Genomic DNA, 23960 nt, shown 5'->3' on the forward strand with positions numbered 1-23960 from the left:
AAAGCATGCATGGTTAGCTTCACACCTAAAAATACAAAACCAGCACAGAATTACTCCACATAAAATGGTATCACTTATTTAATTCCTCACCTGATTATTCTTTTTTCCTCACCTGATTATTTTTCCTCTGGTAAATATCTTTGATTTGAAATACATCTGCATCTGAATGTAGTTCAGGCAACTCCTGCAATGGAGAGTTTTAGCCAACTTTGCTGGAAACTGCAGATATTGTTCTTCTCCTGCTAAATAAGAAAATCCTAGAGCATTAGAGCTAAATAAGAAATAGAATATTTGATAATTTGTATTAAAAGATTAAGATTTTTATGAAGGGCAAATTGGATTAAAGATAATATTCCTGAATCACATCAAACTACTTCAGTGGTTTTCATTTTCAGGAAAGCCAGTTTGTGATCTATTCATTTCCTGTAGGAATTATTGCACAGGGTTTCCACAGATCTCCGAGTGAACCTATTTTATGGACTGCCAAAACAGCACTGAAGTCAGTGGGCTTCATGGGAATACAGAGAATGCATCTCACAGCTCTCTGAAGAAATTACAAGATTGATTTTTCAGGAGTTTGGGTCGTAAATGACTGTTAAATTTAATAGGAATCTCCACCAAGATTTTATCATGGAAGGAAGATCAGAGTGATTACTTTGCTCTTCCAAAATGAAGACAAGGAAGCTCCAAAGTTGAAATAGCAGGAAGTCTTCATCAGAACGTGTGAGAGGAATGAGATGCTTAAGAAAGGCTTCTCAGGGCCAGATTCCAATTTTGCATAGTGCATGCTTGGTTTTGTTCCATCTTTTCAATTATTGTGTGCATCTTTACAGTGTTATGATAAAGAGATCCTTAAGAGAATGGAGAGCAACGTGAGAAGTGAAAAACGGATCCTTACTTCTATTGTTCCTTTTCCTTCTCTTCTTTCTCTTCATCAGCTATAGCCTCTAACACACTAGGTTTTTTCCCCCTGATCTTTCTTTTTTTTTTATCTTTTGGTGTGAGACAGCGTCTATTCTTCCAAATAGGTTTTTGAAAGTAGTCCCCAGGGGTGCATTTTAACTGATTCAAGTTGTGAGGCAGATTGTGCAAATTGCTCAGTGTGTGCATTTAGGACCACTGTAAAAGTAAATCCCATTCTGCAGCTGTTTTATTTGCTATTGAGCAGTGTGACACCAATAGCTGTTTAGGAAAAGCAACTCAGCCCCCCCCAAAAAAAAAGGTGCTTCCAGTATCAGGGGGTGGTTTTGTTCTTTGAAGGAAATAGATTAGTTCTTGGTTTTTTTTCACCTTACAACCCCTTTCCTAATGTTTGCAGCTTTAGTCAGAGGATCCATAGCCAAATTATGATGCAGGTGTCTGTTCAGTGGTTGTACTGCATGTCCGTTGAATGTTTTCACAGGACTAAGGTTTGTAAAGTATTTTAGAGTACATAAAGACTTATCTTAGACATTGTGGAGGGAAGGGACCTCAAGTGAGAAGGCAGCGAGCACCTTTGCCCCAGAAAAGGCTCAGGTTTATCCCTTCTTATTCTCAAAAGACACGTGTCTGATAGGTTCTTAAAAACTTTCAGCAATGGAAATGCTGCAAATTCTGCAGGCAGCTTTCTCTCTGTACTTACCTTTCTCTTTCAGAAGGTGTTCTCCTAATGTTTAACTGCAATCTCTCTAGCTGTAATTTAAACCCATTTGGTGGTTTATATTTTAGGCTCATTATTTATTCTCTCATCCCCAGGGGATGAGGAGACTAGCTCCCAGTAATTTTTACATATTTGGCTGTAAAGCCTTTCTTCATGCTTCCCTGACTATATAACCCACCCACCCTTTTTTTTTTTTCCCCCTTCAAAACTAGGCCCTTACATGAAGGATTATTCCACACTTGTTTCATACAACATCCTTGCCAATACACCAGGAAATATTTGAGCATTTTTGTCAGCAAATCACTGTTGACTTGACTCCATATCCTTTACTGTCTTTAGAGTTATCTGCTCTATTGTAATGGTGAAAATGTTTCAGGCACACAAAATACTTTTTGCTTACCAAAGTAAGTTGTATGCTGCTTTTTTTTCTTTTTAGACTACTCAACTTGTCCAAATAGTTTTGAACTTTAATCCTGTTTCCCCACTATTTGTAATGGCTCCCAACTTTGTGTCTGAAAGGCTTGATAAGTTCTTCCTGCTTTCCATCATTCAGGAAATATTGAATGATGCTAGAAGCAGAACAAATCCTATGAACCACTTCATCCATCTCTCCACTTTGACAGTAAGCCATTGCTAACTGTTCTGAATACAAGCTTCCAACAAGCCTCTGCCTGCCTTACATTAGTTTAGGGTAATTCTCATGCCTTGCTTTTAAACTACTCTCCTGTTTGGCAAACATGGTTTTCATCCATCAAAGCATGCTGGAAGTGATTATGTTTTTATTCTCGATTTGTTTCTAGCTTGAATTGAAGCAGAGCAGGTTGAATGCTCAATGAGTTAATGTTCTGTGCACTTTGTGTGTATTTGGTGAGCTTGAATTGTTTGGGGGGAAAAAAATAGATTGGAAGTTTCAGCACTTCCTGTGAGCTCAGCCTAAGAATTGGTGAATTTAGCAAAAGAGAACATAAATATTCTTGAAATGCTGTGCTCATAGCTCTCTTAGTCTGTCTGTGTCTCAGTTCCATTGCTTAGGTGAGGATGGAGCCTTTTTCTGTTTATGAATTTGCCTCCTAAGAGATCTCTTTTGAGATGCTTCTCTTTTTACCTAGCTTCCATTCCAAAGCTTCTGAATGTAGAAACACTGGTGGTAGCATTCAGGCTGTGTAATTTGTGTATATTTGATGTTTAAAAACCTTCAGATCCTCTCAGAGTAATTAAAACAGTAAATTTCGTTTCAGCTCTTTATTGTATTTGAGATTGAAACTTGATTTTGTCTTTGTGTCTTAGCTTCTGGCAAATGGCTGAGGAAGCAGAAATATGGATAAAACCACTGAAATAAGAGGTTGTGTTAGTATATTTATACATAACAAAACCCCTCTAATTTTTATGCCTTGAAAGTCAGAAACTGTAAATGTGATTTAGGCGTTTTTTTAAGGTATTTATTTTTCCTGCTATAAACAAGGGCTAGCCTGTTCCACACGCTCAGAGACAAATTAAAATATGTGTTTGAGAAAAGTCATCACTTTATTGAAGTGATTATTTATTGAAATAATTAGCTAGTCTCAGTGGAAACTGCAGGATACAAAATGTTGCACTAACAGAGGTCATCTCTAGGCTAGACTCAGCTATGGAAATTAGGTTTTGACAAACAAACAGATGAGGGAAAATCTGCCTAAAACTGTTAATGGAGAAAAAGTTATAGTAGGCTTAGTACAAAACCTATTGAAATAAGGTTTCCCTGATCTTTGGATCAGCCCTGTTAATGAAACAAAACAAGACAATCGATGTGGACCAAATTCACAGTCTAAGTTTGGATTAGCATCCCTTTTGATGAGGCCTCTCATTTATAACAATAGGGTTATTCACAGAATACATCATTATGATTCCTAACCAGTAAACCAAGCAGTCTAAACCTGTCACAACTATCAAGTACTTTGAGAAATAAGTATCATTTACTCTCTTGACCTTGGCTGCTATGGAGGATAAGACCCTGCTGTTTTATTGTAGGTATTTTGCACCTATCACATCTGATGCATGTTTATTATTACCTCCAGGGTGTTATTGTTTTCCTGGTTTCAATATGCTTCTGGTAAATTTGTTAATGTTTACTAGAATAAATTCTATTCCCTCCTACAGATAATATGAAGTAGTTAAATTAGCATGAATATTGTGCTTCAAGGCTGCTTCATTGTTTTTTTTCAGGCACTGGAGTGCATGGCATGTGTCAGGGTCCTGGGTACAATCTCCTTCAAGGAGTTTCCCTGGTAAAGTTTAGGAATGTTGGGTAGGCTGCTCCTTTGCTGGTAGCTGTGAAGGAGGCTCCATGCAGAGGCTGCCACTCCTTTCCGTTTGGAGCTGCTTTTAGGTTGAATCTTCACTGCTGGCCCCCAGCTGTGCTGCACCTGCACCCAGCCTCATATTTCCATGGTTCTGACTTAGATCCAGAACCGCCTGCCGAGTTTCCTGGCCTGGTCTCAGACCTGCCTTCTTGGTGGGGATTTGCTAGGTGATCATCATACTGTAGCTCAACGTGACATTTTAGGCCAATGTCTCAGGGTCTGAGTGGGATCTGGCTTCTTGTTGGTGAGGTCACTGCTCCTCCTGCTTTATTTCCACATTCTGCTCCCAACTCACCTCCAACTGCAGTGCACTCTGCTCCCAACCCCACCTACCCCATGCTCAAATGAAAAATCCCTGATTACTTATTGAGTTTCTTGGCTCAGCAGTTGCAGACATGAGCTAGAGGTTTCATTTGCATGCCAAATTAGATTTATAAAATATGTAAGGCAACCCAAAATATTTTCTGGCCATTGTTTGCCAAAGCGTAGGTTCCAAGAGTGCTATTGTGTTGCTTGGTGGTTTGTGTGTAGCAAGCATATTGCTTCATTCTAAATACCTTCCACCCCCTTGCTCTTAGCTTAGTCCTGTACTCAACCAAGAAAAGCAGGTCTGATCAACTTGTTAGCATTACAATGTTAAATGGATTCTAAAATTTACTCAAATGCATCTCTATTAATGATAAAGACCAGGAACATTTCTTTGTTCACCATAAATACCTGAATAATCTTAGCACTTCTGCCAGTGTATTTTTCTAAGAAGATTATTTAATAGAACAACTATCCCAGGTGAAAGAAAAAGATTTATTTGAAGTCTCCATAGCTATGCTAATCCCAGCAGAGAAATCAGACTGATAATAAGTATTGACACCTATAGAACTCCTGATAATAAAAAACAAAGAACAGGTAAAAATAAGAACTTCATTCTAAGAGCTAAGGAAACATATGATCAGGCCTAGTGAGAGGTATGGATGATCCAGAGTGTAGGCATGGCCACTCTATTCAGCATGGAAGTCTTAACAAAGATACAGTACAATAGAGAATTCTCACTTTCTTGTGCTTTAATGACTTCCAAAGACCTGGTGAAGTTATGGTGAGTGTCTGCCCATAAACTGTGTCCTTCAGCTCTGCCCATACAGGCCCATGGACAGAGACACTCTTTAGGTCTCAGAAGAATGCTCAAGCACCGTGAGAAACCCCTGCAGTGGTGGATTCAGAACCACAGAAACATTCAGGTTGGAAAAGACCTTCAGGATCACCAAGTCCAACCAAGTTCAGTTCCTCTTGACACTCTCACACTTCTTTTAACCACTAAGATAATTCAGTAACTTGGACTATGTGCTTTTTTGACAGACAAATGGTTTTCTACAAAAAATAGAATCCAAAACAGCCTTAAAAGGAAAACCCAAACATATTTCAATGTAATGTTTACAGTTGTTTTCCCTAGGTTTAGTAGAACTTAGTTCATTCTTTTTATTATGGTGGATGTTACTAGAACACAATGAACACCATTTAAACTTGCCATTAAGCATTTAGTATTGCACTTTCCACAGGGAATGTTGTGAATTCCACATTACAGAAGGAGACTGTTAGATGTCCATGAAATCTGTAGGAGTTTGCAGTGGATCTGCACCCATATTTAACTGGACTCTCCTTTGCCAGATATCTTTCTGCTAGCCCACTGATGTTTTATGTTTCCATATACTACAGACCATTTTACTTTTCTGTCTTTAAAAACTTCTACTCTACTGAAGCAGGTGACAGCAGCTTACTGAAATCGTTGTCCAACAAGTGATCCTCCTAGAACATGGATAATGCACTTAAGGGAACAACATTGTGTACAAGAGCAGATACAGTTAGCAGTGTTAACAAATAGGATAGGATAGGATAGGATAGGATAGGATAGGATAGAATAGAATAGAATAGAATAGAATAGAATAGAATAGAATAGAATAGAATAGAATAGAATAGAATAGAATAGAATAGAATAGAATAGAATAGAATAGAATAGAATAGGAGTTGAATTAACCAGGTTGGAAGAGACCTTTGAGATCGAGTCCAACCTATCATTCAACATTATCAACTAAACCATGGCACCAAGCGCCTCATCCAGTCTCTTCCTAAACACCTCCACTGATGGTGATTCCACCACCTCCCCGGGCAGCACATTCCAATGGCCAATCATTCTCTCTGTGAAGAACTTCTTCCTAACATCCAGCCTAAACCTCCCGTGGCACAGCTTGAGACTGTGTCCTCTTGTTCTGGTGCTGGTTGCTTGAGAGAAGAGACCACCCCCCACCTGTCTACAACCTCCCTTCAGGTAGCTGTAGAGAGCAATAAGGTCTCCCCTGAGTCTCCTCTTCTCCAGGCTAAGCACCCCCAGCTCCCTCAGCCTCTCCTCATAGGGCTTGATGAAGTTTGTTATCTGGTTGTCTCCTGTTTGCGAGTTCTGTAGGGAAGCATTGGATTTCTCTGGGAGGTAGGGAAGAAACCAAGAAAGTTTATGTCACAAAAAGGTAAAAAATTAATATGTATCACAGTTATGATTAATTACTGGGTTTTGGACCAGCAATTCCATTGCATTTTTAATCAAAGCAAGGTAGGTGACCTTTAATAATGCATCTCTGCAAGTCTCAAACTCTTCTTTAAAGTTAGTACTAAGCGGCAACTTAACTGGACCTTCAGCAGTTCCAATATTTACACATATCCATAAAAATAGCTGCACAAGTGAATTTGGGTCTGTACCTGACTTTTTCCCCCCCCTGATTATTGTAGCTATAATTAAAACAGCCCTTCCCAACATGGACAGAGAAGCCAAAGAAGAATACTTTGTTGTCATCCAAGCAAAGGACATGGGAGGACATATGGGTGGACTCTCTGGAACCACAACAGTGACGATTACACTCACTGATGTCAATGACAATCCTCCAAAGTTTGCACAGAGTAAGTGCCATGATGTCTATGTGTTCTCCTATATAAGAAAGTAATGCAGTGGTGGTGCTTGGTTTGGTTTGTTGTATTGTTTGTTTGGGGTTTGTTTGTTTTTGCCAAATATTCTGGTTTATTACCATATTGCCTAGGTTTGTAATGTAATTTCAAAGCAGACAGCTGCTGCTAAAGAAAGATTAATAGTCCTCTGCTGTTTGAGAGCTTAGAAGAGAGGGAATTATGTCCATATCAATGTACAAAGCTCTCTGCCTCCCTTGTTACCCCCTTTACACCCACACAAAAGAGCATGGGGACTTTTCTTTCATACATTTATTTGCTTTTTGCTTTCAGCTAGTGTTAATTGCTGTTATGTGTGCTTCCATCTCATGCAGACAAGTGACACCACCAGTAGAAGACACATATAACCAATAAAAGAAATGAAGGTTTGACTAGTTAGGTGATAGTGAAGAAAACAAAGGAAGTAAGTCTGAGTCTAGATAATTGTTGATCTTTAATTCAAAATCCATATATACTACTTTGGTTCCAATAGATATCTTGCTGGCTAGGTTAAAATGATTTGGCATCCTGCTGGGCTTTTCTGCAAGCTTTGTAGTCTGTTCCAAAGATGAAGACAATATGAAAACAGAATAGGGAAGAGCATAATGACTGGATTGATTTTATTTGGAACAGGTGCAATCTAATGCAATATTAGAAACATTTTTTTTCCCAGCTTGTTCTGGAAAACTGAAGTTATAAGGTGTTAAGAGTCTGTTTGGAGAATACTCACACCTAGACTTTGTATTATTTTTGCTTTATTAAAAGTGTCTTTTACTAGCAAGGTACTTAGGCACCTAATGTAAAATTAATTCTTTTCTACACATTTATGACTTGAAGTCCACTTTAGCCCTGTTCTGAAGACACAAAGAGAGAAATGGGTTTGTCCTGGCACTCAGCATGTGATAAATACTCCCTTATAGTCTAGAAAATGCACATACAGATAGAGGGAGGGGAAGAAGAGGTAGAAGCTTCTTTGCAAAATATGTATTTTAATACTTCATCTTAGTGGTTTTGAACAGAAAGGCCCTCTGTGCACAACACATGGGTTTCTCTCATTATAAAGTATGAAATGCATCAATTTTTTGCTCCACACCACACTGCACTGCTTGCCCTTGTGTAGCAGTGTTTTCTAGCCTATGATGACAATTTCCCCAATAATGTAAACATCTACATTCCTGGCTGAACCCTATCACCAGAATGCAGGGAGACATTTCTTTTATACCTGCAATGTACTGTAGCTCCAATTCAGTGACTACAGATCTACTTTTGCCAGCTTACCTGGCTTTTATATTTGTGTCAGCACTTTTGGTCTCAAAAAGCCTTTTTGCCTGCCAGTGTGAAAAAAGCCTATCAGAAAATCAGCCACCCAACTGGTGCTAATTGGTACATTTGCTGGAGGTCTCAGCGGGAAGCAGAGGAGCGACTGTACACAGAGATGAAACTGCACTTTCCCTGGGCAGTTCACTCATCCCTGTTCTCCTGTAGTTTGGGTAGAGTGACACACTGTCTGGGTAGCATGAGGAAGCCTGCATCACAGATCCCTGAAATATATTTTCTCTGTAGGAAATGTAGATGAGTTTTCCCTCAGCAGAGTGAGCTGCCGTCTTTGAGGCTGTTGCAGCTAGATCTTTCCAGTGCAGAATCCAAGCTGCCCTGGAGGAAGAACCACCCTGTCTTATACAATGACCACTATTCAACTTCATTAGAAAAGAACCCTGCATCTGCTATAGCTTTGGATCATGTATATGTTGTGTTTAATGAGGATGAGGCATAGTAAATACTGGAACTAGATGTTATTACAAATTCTGCCTTTTTAAGCATTCATAGCATGCTGCCTAGCATTGCAGATTAGTCATGACTCTGGCCTTATACAAGAGCTGAGCAGGGCTAACATTTTTTTACACTGCTGAAGCACGGTTTGCATTTGCCTGGGAAGGAAAATAAGAAAGGATCAAAGTTACAATAGAGCCTAACCAGAATGAAATAGAAATTCATAAGATGTAATACATGCTGCTTTCACAATAAATTGTAATGAACTCCAAAAAGCAGTGTGGTTTATCGGTTTATTGTTTCCAGGCAGGACAGAAATGTATATTTATGGTTTGATTTGAAAGAGTGTTAGCCTCCTGGGTTTTAGAAATGAAAAAGATGAACTTTCACTACTTCCATGATCTCTTTGAAATAATTTTAGAGGCATTTTATAAGTCACAGAAGTTTTTAACCTGGCAGTTTACCACAGGATTGTACTGAGAAGAGCACTGCTGTAAAAACCAAGGGACTTCAAAGATGCATAACACAGCTTTATTTATTTATTTTGGGGTCAGTTCTACACTATGACATCCAAGCAGGACAATTCATCATTCTTAAGAGCAATTTGTGTTAAAGAGTCAGCTGAATCCTAATAATTTATTTTACCATGTTTTGTAAAACATCTTAATAAATCTGAGAGAAAAATATCAACTGAAAAATGCAATCAGCTGTGTCTGGAGATTCAAACCACAGAGCGTGGACAACGGTATAAATTATGAAGCTATAATTTAGTCTTCTGAGACACTTGATTGCTTTGGCTGCTCATTGTTTGTGAGGCATTATGAATATTCTTGAGGAATCTTGATGATCTCCAAATTATCTGCAATAATTTAGCCTAGAAACATTGAAGGAAAAAAAAGAAAGATAATATATTTCCCTTTGGGACAGACCTTAGCTACTGTTTATATTTGTGAATTCCTCACTGTTTCTTCCCTGCTTTAGCTTCTTGCTGCTGGAAGCAGCCTACAAACAGCTAAAGCAGCAACTCCAGTACAGCTGTGAGGACAGAAAAGAGCAAGTCCAGAACCCTTTGTCAAAAACTACTTTTATGGCCTGATCTGCTCACTTTGAATTCCTTTTGAGTGTTTTAACCACCAAGTAGCGTTGCAGTTGATTGGATCATGCACCACCTGTAGCTTCAATAAGTGTACATTACCAAGAGGTACTCCATGAAGGGGTTTTGATGTAAATCATGCATGTGTGTCTTATATTTTGCAGAGTATTGCTGAGAGCTGGAAGATACAATAGTAGCATCCTGAGTTTTCTCTTAATAAAATAATACATGAGAAGTTCTAAATATGTTTTTGACCCTCCTCTAGGTCAAGTTTGAAACAAATGTTTAAGAAAAATAAAAGTGCTGACTATGTGACTAGCACTTTCTAGTGGATTCCTTTCTAACCATACAATAAACAGTCAATGCAGTAATAGTTACTACAAAATGTTATCATTTCTTTTAACCCATAAATTTGGGGATTCTCTCTTGAATGTTTCCTACCACAGAAGGTGGGAGTGCTTAAATAAACAGGACCAAATCAAAAGGCTCAAAAAAGTAGTGAAGATCTGAAAGTGTATAAGGTATCTTTAAAGCATTAGACCAATTTTTTACAGAGTCAAACCCAAAGCTGGATCCTAACTCCAGCTCTCTAACTAAAACGGTGAGTTCAACAGCATCTGAAGTGGAGAACATTGCATACTTTCAATGTTCAAAGTAGCTAAATATTGATGTTTGCCAATACTAAGCATCCCTGCAAGGAACATGAGGATACAGGAAACTGAATATTCCTATTGAAAGAATATGTTTTGCTGCTGTCAGTAAATAACATGAGAATGTGGTTTGTATCAGGTGCACATCTCAGGAGTTTGCATTGGGGAAGTATGAATAAATGAAGAGCACACGAGATACTGGAATCGGATGTAATGCTTAGTCTTTTCCTCTTCTTTCTAAGGTCTGTATCACTTCTCAGTAATGGAAGATGTTGCTCTTGGGGAACCAATAGGAAGGGTGAGAGCAAATGACCTGGATACTGGAGAAAATGCAAAATCATCCTATGATATTATTGAAGGAGATGGAATGGATTTATTTGAAATTACCACAGATGCCCAAACTCAGGATGGCATTATTAGAGTGAGAAAGGTAAATCATATCTCTGTTTAAAAGGGTGTTTATTCTGCATACAGCCACCCAGCCAGACTTCACACTGTGAGAAGATGCTGGGTTTCCCAGGGTTCTTTTATCTCCTAGATTAGCCATGTCCCTCTAAACTGCCATTTATCTGACAACCAGGGTGGCATCCATGGGTGGCTTTGCAGTGCTGGGAATGCGTTGATCTTGTCTGGGCTTCCACATAGCCAAATCATACATGTTTTGCTTCCTTGGTTCCAGAGAAGAGTAGCTTACAATCTGCTTTGTTGGTGGGGTAAACTTCCATAAAATCTTGGGTGAGTGTTTATCAAATACATGTTTTCTCTCATTTGTTGCATAGCTGGTCAAATACTGTTCAGAGGAAGGAAAAAAACCCCACAACCAAAGCATAGCACATAAGTTAAATAGCCTGTTGTGTGAGAGGCTTGATTTTCTACCTTTTCTCATGTTGAGCTCTGCTCAATGAAGTGATTTCATTGAACCTTATCGAGGAGATCATTGCTGTTTCACATGAGAAGTTCCAAATTCTGACTTTAAGGAGGACTACAGCTTTTCTACAGCCCTTGATGTGTGCAGTATGAGGTATTTGCAGGTGCACAAGAGGAGGGCCAGCCAATAATGCACAGAACTGTGGGGAGAGGAAGCAGTCTGGAACCAAACTTGCCTAGTAAAGTCAGTGAAACATTAATTGCAGACTTAAAGTTTGTTGTTTTCTGGGAAAGAGGAGAGCTGATTCTCACATTATGTTCCATAGAAGGACATGAATGTAACACAGGCATAGAGGGTTTTAAATATGTAGCATAGAGCACTCTAAATGTGTCTTTATTTCAAAATAAAGCAACTACTTAAGGCAAAACAAAAACCTGAAACCCAAAACATGACGGGGGGGGGGGGGGGGGGGGGGGAGAGAAAGAAAAGAAAAATCCAATGTGTACAGGTAATTAATCTTTAATTGAACCTGTAATTAAAGAGGTCAGGCAGAGTGGCTATCACAAGTTTCTATTTTCTATTTCTCAGTGAGGAGGTCAGCCCTGTAGATGTATAATGAAATTATCTATATTTATCCCAATTTTGATCTGTTTTCCTCAAGGGAAAGTTGTGATATACATCCCTGATCTTCCTCACCGTTATTTATTGCATGCTGTGGCCTCTTTTGTAAACTAAGGCAATTAGCCTTTTGCCCTGGCTCCCTTGGCTTTATTTCAGAACGGAGTCTCTAACAGAATGTTGTTTCATATATTCATTTTGACAGCAATAATCATCTTGGTTCTACTACAGTGGAATGATGTATTGGAGGGTACTGTTCACCAACAGATTTTCTCCAGCATAAATTCATGGGGCTCAGACAATGTAGAGTAAATTTTCCATATGATATTGTGCTGAAGCATGACTGAATGTATTGGGGTGCTGTCCTTTCTGTAAAGCATCTGAAAAGCAATTGAAATAATGATCCAGGAGGTATGATTGGCAGATTGTGAATATGCTGACTTGTAAATCACCATTCACAATTACAAAAAGGTTACTAATTTAAGAGCTGCTGAAGAAGCAAGGTTGGCTTGTGTTTACTAGAATTTGTGAGAAAAAGTAGACAGAGTAAATCCCATTAGAGCTTGATTCATACCTGGGGGAAAGAAAAATCAACAAAAGTTGGAAGTACACATATTGAAGGCTTTCACAGACTTCCTGTTTGTGCTCTTGCTTTTATTTGCATTGCAGATTCGGAGTTTCTATGTCCTTTTCTTTTTATCCCTGGGACATTGTCATGCAAATCTTAATATCTTTCCAATGCTTGGCAATTTGCATCTTTGAAATTGGAATCATTGTGAGACACAATAGAATTATATAGTGAATATACTGGTGTGCTTCAAGACACAAACTCGAATATCCCACAATGAAAAATTCTAATGTGCAACAGTGCCACAGATTTGGGGGTTATTTGCTGGTTCCTTCTCTTAAATGCACTGTGTTTTCATCTCCTGTGCTTTAATAGGGAACTGTAAAACAGTAAAAACAATTGTGACATGGCAGGTATATGGAGAGAAAAAAGAAATCAGTTTTGTGCTTCTTGCTGAGGAAAAGAGAAAATAAAAGATCCAGAAATAGAAATTGTTACAGTTTTAAGAAAATTCCTGTGAGATGTCTACCTCCTTTATCCCCATAAACAGAAATGCAGAGTTACCTGAAGTGCAATAATGTTGAAGTGCTTTCTTACATGATTAGCTCTACATTTTTCCACATAACACCTCTCATGTCCAACAGGTAATAATTGCTACTTCTTTGCATTTCTCACGCTGTTCTGGAGGTAATAAAATATTTCTTCTGTGAGGAGCTAGCATCATGTACTTTTCTAATCTCTGATTTACAAAGCACTGAGTAAGTGCATGATTAGTATGCGAGTCATGGCATCACCAACAAATGTGTAATATTTATCTGATATGTAATTGTAACTGCAAATCATGGGAGAAAACATTTTGGGTAAAAATTCTTCTGAAAAGTAAGAAAATGAAGAGTTTTGTTGTCTCTGATGCTGGCTGATAAACAGATACCAATATATGCTTAGGTAATTTGCAGGTTGAATTCATGGGAGTGGGAAGTGATTCCATTAAAACTGTCTGAATGTGCTTAAATGCACATAAGTTTCATCCATCAGTATTAGATTCACTTGTTCTTTCTCTGTGGCCATTAGTAAAATACATTTATCTTTGTCATTCTTAACAGCCACTGGACTTTGAGACCAAAAAATCCTATACTCTCAAGGTAGAAGCAGCCAACATTCATATTGATCCTCGCTTCATCAGTGGAGGACCGTTCAAGGATACAGCAACGGTTAAAATTGTAGTAGAGGATGCTGATGAGCCACCAGTCTTTTCATCACCTACTTACCTACTGGAAGTGCATGAAAATGCTGCTATTAACTCTGTGATTGGTCAGGTGACTGCCCATGACCCTGATGTGTCTTCCAGTCCTATAAGGTAGTGCTGCTTTAAAGTTCTCTTTGAAAGAATATGACCTGTAGCTCCCCCGTGCACTGTATGACTCTGTGTTCCCATGCCATTTTATTTCTAGGAGGACACTTGTGTAAGATTTCTTTTGTGATGTTATATTCATCGGTTCAGATCATCTTCAAAATCACCAAAATGCTTCTTGCCACAGGAGTAGTCTTATGAAACAGTAGGAATGCAATGAAAATAAGAACTAGAGTGTTTGAGGTCAGATGGGGTGGAGTCTTTGCAGTTATTTTAAATAATCCACTAGTGCCTGCACTAACAATGCTGAGTTTGTTCCATGTAGTTGTAAGGCTGTCAAAACAAATTTTTCTAGACTCATTCTTGGTTTGAAGACAGAAAGTCAGGGATGATTATGCCTGTGTGCCTTTTACAGCTTCAGCTGGCAATATTTTCCCTTTCTGATCTAACTTGAACGGAATCTTTTGTTCTGGTTTCATCAGGTCAGTGTTTTCTGTAAGATTTTGATGAGCAACATCTTCCCCTCCCCCTTTGTAATGGTTAGTATGGTATCATAGAATCATAGAGTGGCTTAGCTTGGAAGAGACCATTTATTCCAGCCTCCATGGCAGGGATGCCTTTTAGCTAGACTCCGCTGCTCACAGCCTCATCCATCCTGGCCTTGAACACCTCCAGGGAGGAGGCATCCACAATCTCCCTGGGCAGCACATGCGAGAGTCCCATCACCCTCATACTGAAAAACTTCTCCCTAAATTCCATTCTAACCCTACTCTGCCTCAGCTTCAAACCATTTTCCCTTGTCCTATTGCTAGACACCCTTATGAAAAATCCCCCTCCAGCTTTCCTGTAGGATCCCTTCAGGTATTGGAAGGCGGCTCTGAGGTGCCCCCAGGATATTGTCTCTAGACTTGAACAACTCCAACTCACTCAGCCTACCCTCATAGCAGAGGTGCTCCAGCCCTTGGATCCTCTATGGGGCCTCCTCAGGACTCTCTCCAACAGCTCTGTGTGATTCTTATGCTGGGGACACCAGAACTGGATGCAGTATTCGAGGTGGGGTCTCACAAGTGCAGAGTAAAGGGGCAGATTCACCTATCTTGACCTGCTGGCTATACATGCAAGTATTCCCCAATCACCTTTTGCTATAGATACACTGCCTGCTTGCTAAAAGCATGTGAAAAAAAACACACACCAACTCATGTAATTCACAGTGAAGGTATATTTGGAGAGTCTATTTAATAATAATCATCACTGTGCATTACTGCCTCAGGAAATTTAAGCTATACAAGCAGTCCTCAGCATTATGAGGATGATGCTAATTGCTATAATCTATCACTTAAGACCATTTTGTAATCGCCATCATCATTTACATTAGGTTTTTCCTAGAGCCACACTTTAAACCTTTGTTTAGGAGGCCTACATGTTGCAGATAATAGAATAATGGAGATTGGAAGTGACCTTTGAGATCATCACCTCCAACCACTCACCTAGAGCTCCCAATCCCACCACTACTGCTAAGCTTCTAACTCTAAACCATGCTCCTTAGCACCACACCCATGCTGCTTTTAAAAACCTCTAGGGATGGTGACTCCACCACCTCCCAGGGCAGCCTGTTCCAATGCTTGAGAACCCTTTCTGTGAAGAAGTTTTTCCTAAAATCCAACCTGAACATCCCTTGGCACAACTTGAGGCCATTTCCTCTGGTGTCCTGTGAGACCAAACCCTATCTCACTTCAGCCTCCTTTCCAGGTAGGTGTAGTGGGATATGAAGTATCCCCTCAGCCTCCCCTTCTTCAGACTAAATAACCTCAGTTCCCTCAGCTGTTTCCCATAAGACTTGTGTTCAAGGCCCTTCACCAGCTTAGCTGCCTCACTCTGGACATACTCCATCACCTTTTTGTAGTGGGGGCCCCAAAACTGAACCCAGTATTTGAGGTGTGGCCTCACCTATGCAAAGTATTGGGGAACAATCATATCCCTAGACCTGCTGGCCACACTCTTCCTGATGAAGCCAGGATGCCATTGGCCTTCTTGGCCACCTGAGCACACGGTGGGATCATGTTCAGCTGGCCATCAGCCAACACTCCCAGATCCTTCTCTGCTGAGCAGCTCTCCAGCCACCCTGCCCTAAGCCTGTAAGTTGCATGGGTTTGTTATCATTATGGGGTTATTATCATATTTTAATATTTTCACAATTAGAAATTCAGGATTTCCAATGTGATTTGGAGTTCTTAGAACTTGTGTGTGAAGATGTTAAAGAGTCTCTTATTTCTAAATCATCCTTTCAAAATTAGCTAACCACAGACTTCTATACAAGTTAATTGCTTAATACATTTTCTACAGCAGCACACAACAGTGCTAATAGGCACCAAATTTATTTCTCTACCAGAGAAGTTGACAAAAGATGGCAATCTGATCATAGAAATAGGCAGTAAGTAGAGTTACCCAGGCTAGAAAAATGTTACAGAAACAACAACAACCAAGTAATACTGAATGCAGAGAATTTGCTCTAACAGCATTTAAGCAGTGGCTCCATCCCTAATTTTGTTACTCCTGTCCACAGGTATCTGCACAAAGGGCTTGCACTGCTGCTGCAAAGACTCTATGGAAGGGGTTTGAAACCAGCCATGGTGGCAGCAAGCTGCCTTTCTGCCCTTTATTCCTGCTCCATAGTAATTTCCTTTTCAGTTTAACCTTAGTTCCTTCTCTCTGTCCTCTTCTGCTTTGTTCTTGGCTTAGTCCTGTGCTTCTGTGCCTCTTGATTGTCTCCCCTTTGTTCCTCATCTAAGCCTGCTTCAGCTCGGCTTCATTTCTACCTTGGCTCTTTGGCCACTTTTGTTGTTTTCCTGGATCTCTTTTCTAGTCCTGCCTGACACTCCTAATAATTTAGGCCAGCAACCAGCCAAAATCTGAGCCACTGTATTCTGTCCAAGCCCAAATAATTGAACTGAGTAAAATATTTGCTTAATTTCCATCTTTTTTTTTTTCATCATTTTGCAGATCAAGAGCTTTTCAAACTGTAGAAACCAAAACTATTCTGTATGTGCAAACTGCATTTGGAATGTTTTATAGAAACAATTGATATACATGAAAGGGAACTGGCCAAAATTCATTACATTTAAATGAAAAGGTAATTAATTAGTGTGATTTATATCCTCTTTTAACCTAATACATGCAGTAGTTTCTGAGATTTAATTTTTCTGTGGTATTGACTTGATAGCTGCTTCAGGAATGCACAGGGCTCCGTTTTCTACACGACTGGTTTTTCTTTTCTTGTTTGCTCAGTTTATTTGGGATAGCAGCTCTGGGAAGTGCAAATTCCCTCTTTTTTGTTCCTTTTTTCTTCTTTTCTTCTTTAGGTTTGCATGAAAAATATTTTAATATACATAAAAGAGATTTCAGACTAGTCACTCTCCTGTCATAGGAGCAAAACCACTCATCAAAGACCAGCTGGGAGCAGAAATGCAGTTCTGTCCTTCTGGTTTGGAACACAATTGGAACATGAGAGAGGCTAGCAATAGCATGTGGAAGCATTTTGTTTTGTTGGGGTAGAATATTTCATTTTGATTGTGCATGTCAAGTGCTTATTCTGTTACTGTACCACATAAAGGATGTAAATTTTATTGGTATGCTTTATGACACTCTTTCAAAGATAATAAAGTTAAAGATGGACTGGTTTAATCCTGCCTGGCCATTTTTTATGGGTTTATTGTTTCCCCCCCTTTAAAACTGAATTTTAGAAGACCACAACCAAGTGCACTTCAAGGAAATGATGTTTTTCAGTAGATACCTAACCAACAGTATATGATGTTATGGTGTCTAATGGTATCTAATCCATAGATATTTTGGTTAAACAGAACTTTTGATAGCATTTGCTATAAAAACCCCAGCAACACAAAATTATGAACCCCTGTTGGTGCGTGCTGCCAACACCAGGTTACCTGCCCGTTAGTCCTATGCACACAAGGACCCTTGTTCAGTAAATAAAATAGAACTGGGCTCTCTCTGAACATGGAAAGAGTCTCTTGACTCAATTATCAGACTAAATATTAAAGCAGTTCGAAAAAATGTTATAGAAAACAGCCCTGATGAGTTCTTTAACAAAAAATATTTACTAATTAACCCCACTTTTAGCCAATACAGCAAGTGTTGTCCTGTTTTATATATGGCTTTTATAGCTGCTTAGAAGAGGTCAAACACTTTTTCATCGTTCCATCACTTGGTCTAAACTGTGTGATGCCTTTCATAGATTTACAAGCAGATGTATAGATGGGCTACCAAGCTGGTTCTGCATGTGCCCACCTTATGGACACACCTGAAGTGTGTTATTTAGCCCTTGTGTCAAATGCAGAGCTTTGGCAGTGCTTCTCATCTGAAATCTCCACATCAGCCACAGTAATTTGGACACCTGCAGACAGATGGGACTGAAGCATGCCTGTTGGAAGGGAATTTTCTCATTGTTTTGAGTCCTAATTGTTGGGCATCTTCTTGTGGCTAAGTGGCAATTGCAAAGGCATCTTCTTATGGCTAAATGGTGATGTGATATTCAGCTGAATTGCTTTCATTATCTGCTTCTCCAATGAATATGAGCTTTGTCCTCCTATCAGTTAGGCCAGTCTAACTGTATCACATATTTCATAGCCCAATACTTTTAAAATGAGCAACAACATTGCTCTTTTATTATTATTTTCTGCTCTGCAGTGTCTGGTGCTTTAGGGCCTGCCTCACTGGTGCTGAAGAAAGTTTACCTGTTAGGCTAATAATTGTAAATATGATGAGGAGAGCTTGGCTTATTCTACCTGAGTCACTTCAGAAGCATGCATCAGTGGCTCACATTTTACCGCATCCACCCAGTGAGTTCAGCCAAGCCAGCTGTGAAGTTTTACTGCAGTTTATTTAGTAAGGGTGGCATGTTCTTGCTTAAGGTATAATTAGGCTTGAAAGATCATTATCTATTAGCATACAAATCTATTGATTCCAGTAGTACTTATTTCATGTTTCTGTTGTTACTTTATAACCAACAGTCTATTTATCTGCAGTAAATTATCTTGGATAAAGCATGATCCAAGTGCACGGAAAGAAGCATGAGCAATAATCTTTCTTCCTACACTGCATCGGCCCTCCTATAAATCACTGCCCTTCAATGCCTTTCTCTGTGGAGAGATAAGCTTCACTGTGGCAGCTTTTCCCCATTCATATCAACAGAGATTTCATCTTTGGCAGCAGTTGATCATTTTCTTAATTCACAGCAGGCCTTCAAATCCTAGATAGGATATTTTCTGCCTCCCTAATGGTTCGGCTGTTTATCTGTCACTAAGTAGCATGTCCAATCTGCCTAGCACTAATAAACACTGGTGCTATACCACTGATGAGGTATCAGTACTGTGATTGAAATCTTAACAGGTGCAGGAGAGAAAAAAAATGATTTCTGCTCTTATTTACATTGGTTCAAATAAAAAATTAGATCAAATTAAGTCATAACAGCACGAGCAAAACTCTAGGAGCAGGGCTGAGAATGGTTTTAAGTCCTCTGTTGAACCACTGTGGGGTTGTTCCTATAATTGCCAGAGAAAAGCCATAAACTAACCCAAACTCCTCAATAACCTGTGCTGGGTTTATGGCAATTTCAAAAGATATTATTTCCCAAGATATTCTTCTCTCATTATTAGAGAAATGTATGTTTTATGTATAGCTTATGGATCTGACAATGCTTTCATATTAAAAAGAGTTACAATACCATTATCATCAAAGGGAAACTGCAAGTGTACTATTAGTTTTTTTTTTCCAGGTTTATAACACTGCAGGATGTTTGTTTGGAGGTGGTTTTTTTCCCCTCTTTGTACCAAATATTTATCACATTAAAATCAGGAGAAGACCTCTCTGTAGCCTTGCAAAGCCATGTAATATGTTAAAAATGTTTCATTTGGAGTGCTGGGTCGACATTGTGTATAAATACTGTTGGGATGAGATGAAATGCAATCCAACAAACTCACAGATGTTATGCTCCCAGTTCTATCACTTCAAACATTGTACTGCAGGAAGACTGAAAGTTTTGAACATGGACTGATCCTTAGAGAAAAAATGATATGATCTCAATGGAAGTTGTGTCAAGCCCACATCAGCTGAACATTAAATGGCTTTTCAGCATTTTATGGTTGATTTTGTTTGTGGACTGTAAAAAAATCCTCAATGGCTGATCTCAAAAAGAGTTCTTTCTGCATCTTCACATAAACATCAGGAATTTAAAGCTAGCTTTAAAGTGATGTCATCTTTAAAAAGTTATCTTGACTAAGGTCTCCCTTGTATTTTCTTGCATGAAATCTTAAACCTATGAAAGTCCAGAACATTTTTTTGACTAACTTCACTAGCACCAGAATTTTACTTCTAATACTTTAATTGGACCTAGGGAGACATCAAAATAAGGTTAAGATACATTATCCAAAATGATTGCCTGAAGTTAGGCACCTACAGCTTTATTCTTCCACACAAGTGGCCTGAATTTCAGAAAAGCTGAGGAGAGCACAGTTCCCATTAAACCACTGAGAACTGAGTCTGTGGAGCTCTGCAGAAAATCAGTTTACTTAAATGCCCAAATATAGATGTTTGTGCCTAGCTTTAGGCACATACATTTGGAATTTTACTTGATATTTTTTCAGGCACTCTTATTAACCCCACTACTAATTTTTTGAGGGAGTAAAAGTAGTTCTTCTCAGAATTTTAAACCAGAAAACTTAAATGTCTTAATCATTTTCTAGTTAAGGGTTTTTAACTCTTTAAGCCCTTTAGTTAGGTACCTTCCCAGTGGTCAGGGATTGGAACAGGCTGCCCAGAGTGAGGGTCGGTCTGTTCTCCCTAGTATCAGGTGATAGAATGAGAGGAAATGGCCTAAAATTATGCCAGGAAAAATTTCTTTACTGCAAGAGTGGTCAGGCAGTGTTGTGATCTCTGCCTTTTTCTTTTGCTGCTGTCCCCCAGCACCTGGTGGTGTTTCTAAGCCAGTATATGTGCACACAGGCAGAGGTCCCTGTGTGTGTGGACACAAATGAAAGTGCAGCTGAGATGGTAAGACATTTGGGTTTCTAGCACGAGCAGCATGCAGGTGGCTCATGCAATTTTAGTGTTAGAGGGTTGATAGATTCATAGAATGGTTTGGAATGGGAGGGATCAGTCTCAAACTGTGCCCAAAGGAGTTTTAGGCTGGGGGTGAGGAAGAAATTCTTCCCAGCAAGAGAGATTGGCCATTGGAATGTGCTGCCCAGGGAGGAGGTGGCGTCACCATCCCTGGAGGTGTTTAGGAAGAGCCTGGCTGAGGCACTTGGTGCCATGGTTGAGTTGATTAGATGGTGTGGGTGAGAGGTTGGATTGGATGATCTGAAAGGTCTTTTCCAACCTGGTTAATTCTGGTTCTGGCTGAATTCTGGTTCTAGCATTGGAACAGGCAGCCCAGGGAGGTGGTGGAGTTACTGTCCCTCAAGGTATTCAAGGAAAGTGGACATGGTGGTGTTAGGTTGATGGTTGGACTCATCTTCGATTCTGTGATCATGCTGGTCTTGATTTGCAGTCATACAGTCTTTAAACATTTAAACCTTGAAGATTTTTGGCAAGGTTTCATAGTTTGGAACTGAATTTTTTGAAAGTAAAATGTATCTGACACCGAAATAAGAAAGAAAAAAAATGATAAAGATGAATGCCATCATCCTAAGCTTTGAAATCAGATCCTAAAGCAATGTCTATCACAATCGATTGTGTTATTCTGGAACGAGTTTGAGTTCATCAGACCATGTTTGTTGTAGCATATAAAGGAACTTCTGAATCAGAACTTCTTTTTTTTTTTGGAAATTGCTTGTGATGAACCATAAACCAGAATGGAATGGCTGATGTTCAGATACCTGTGCCATTGTCACTGTAGCAAAGAAATGTTCTTGTTCTTTTAGCAGTGAATTTAACGGCATATTGGTAAGAAACAGGAATGTAGTGAGAAACTGACAGGCTGAGTCACTTCTCTGACCACTGTGTAGTGCAATCTGATGCTGTATCCTCACTCACCCTGCTATGCCTAGACAGAATGCAGAACAGATACAAGAATTGTCAGTGCATGCTGCTAGGTTCCGTAATAGACACAAAGGCTTAAAAGGTTTTTATATCAACCCACAACTAAGATTCTGTAAAACCTCTTGGAGTCAATTTTGGTTGAACCATGTCAATAGCTTAGAGAAAAACCTTCTCATTTCATAGCTTTCCTGTAAAAAAAAAAAAAAAAAAGAAAAAGAAAGATAGAAGGCTTAATTTTGTAATTTAGTTTCATTTTCCAAATAATGCATAAATAAAATAACTGAAAATGGGGAAACACAAAAGCTTCCCTGGACATCCTGTTCTGAGCGTTAGATCATCGTCCTGCTTAATGCACCACTGGAGCAATCCACTGCAGCTCTCTCTTGTTGGCAGGCTGGCTCTCTTTAGGCTGCATAATTTACCTGGATATTCACATTTGCACACTGACTGCCTGTCAGATGAAACTTGTTTTGTTAAAAATCAGAGCTGTCAGTCCGTGAAACACTCAGTCCTTCACTGTCCAACGTGTTCTTCAGGAAGGTGGTGACTCACTCACCACGTGCTGCCCGTGGATCTGCTCAAGGTGTGTCCGGCAAGCAGACACTTTGGGACATGGTGTAATGGCCAGTGGTGGTGTTGGGTTGACATTTAGACTCAATGGTCTTGGAGGTCTTTTCCAAGCAGGACATTTCTATGATTCTATGAACCATAACCACAAAAAAAAAAAGTCTGGTGAATAGTTCATGCTTCATTAATCTGAAATGTATCAGTGCAATAATATTATTCCCTGCTTTGTAAAATAACCGTGAAGCCCACCATTTTCTGTGTGCTTAGCACAGTCCTGTTGGAATTCTCATCAGTCACTGAGCAATACCATAGAAACTGTCTAGTAAATGTGATGGATTGTGCAATTAACTCTTGATCAGCACCGTTTTTCAAAGATGCTACCCAGTGAACCTGGGGGCATTTTATGACCTTCACACTGGGTACACAGCTAATTGCTCCTTGGGCAATCATTACTAACTTTTTGTGGTCTCAGGTTGTCATTTTGTGTTACAGATTATTATCCTGTTGAGCTTCTCAATCCATTTGGCTATAGAAGTGTATCTCTCAGAGGGGTCCCTAAATTGTCTTGTGATTGTATGGATTACAGCAGCTTCATTAAGTAGATTACAGGGATGTCTCTTTTGTAGGTTCTCCATTGATCGGCACACGGACCTTGAGCGGCAGTTCAACATTAATGCAGAAGATGGGAAAATAACTTTGGCAACACCACTGGACAGAGAAACAAATATGTGGCACAACATAACCATTGTAGCTACTGAAACCAGTAAGTATTTATGCCTACTGGCTTTTTGTGCTCTTGATTCCTTAAGTGGAAACTGGATGTCATTAAGGAAAAACTAAACCACACTGGAGTTTTAAACGACAGAACTTTTGAGAGCAAACCTGTTTTCTACTGAAGTTCCATTTCTTTTGGTTTTCAGACTGCATTTTTTTTGGTGAATACAGTAGTGTAGATTTTTGAGAGAGAGAGAGAGAGAGGGGATAGAATATAGAAGATAGACAATTAATAGATTGGTGATAGATTGATGACAGATGATAAATGATAGATGATAAAGGATAGGTTAATAAATAAATGAATACATTAGTAGAGGATGTAAAGGGTAAATGGTGAAAAATGTGTTTTAAAAACAACCCTAATCAAAGCTGTATATTCAGTCAGTTACATTAAAAGGCAAAACAAAATCTTTGCTATTTTAGAAGTAAATTGTAGAGCCAATTCAGATTTCCTTAATGCTGAGTGATGTTATGTTTCAGTACTATAAATGGTTAAGAACATGGGTAGTGTTGCATGAAAAGAGGTTACAGTGAGGTGGAGGTTGGTCTCTTCTCCATAGTATCAGGTGAGAATATGAGAGGAAATGGCCTGAAATTGTGCCAGGGGAGGTTTAGGTTGGATATTAGGCACAATTTCTGTCCTGAAGGAGAAGAGCCTGCTCAGGGAGGTGGTGGAGTCAACCTCCTTT

General features: G+C 39.3%; 1 protein-coding gene across 2 annotated transcripts in view; it reads left to right on the plus strand.

Moving 5' to 3' along the window:
• The window catches only part of CDH8 (cadherin 8), a 168889-nt gene that overhangs the window by 88883 nt on the left and 56046 nt on the right, over nt 1-23960 (plus strand). For both annotated transcript variants that reach the window (XM_068161604.1, XM_068161605.1), the window contains exons 6-9: nt 6751-6918; nt 10716-10903; nt 13631-13884; nt 23124-23260. In XM_068161604.1, the coding sequence (XP_068017705.1) occupies nt 6751-6918; nt 10716-10903; nt 13631-13884; nt 23124-23260 (747 nt within the window). The remainder of the gene's footprint in view (nt 1-6750; nt 6919-10715; nt 10904-13630; nt 13885-23123; nt 23261-23960) is intronic.

This window comes from Melanerpes formicivorus, unplaced genomic scaffold (genome assembly GCF_026170545.1).
Source record: "Melanerpes formicivorus ecotype bairdi unplaced genomic scaffold, bMelFor1.0.p_v2 SCAF_59, whole genome shotgun sequence".
Taxonomy (NCBI): domain Eukaryota; kingdom Metazoa; phylum Chordata; class Aves; order Piciformes; family Picidae; genus Melanerpes; species Melanerpes formicivorus.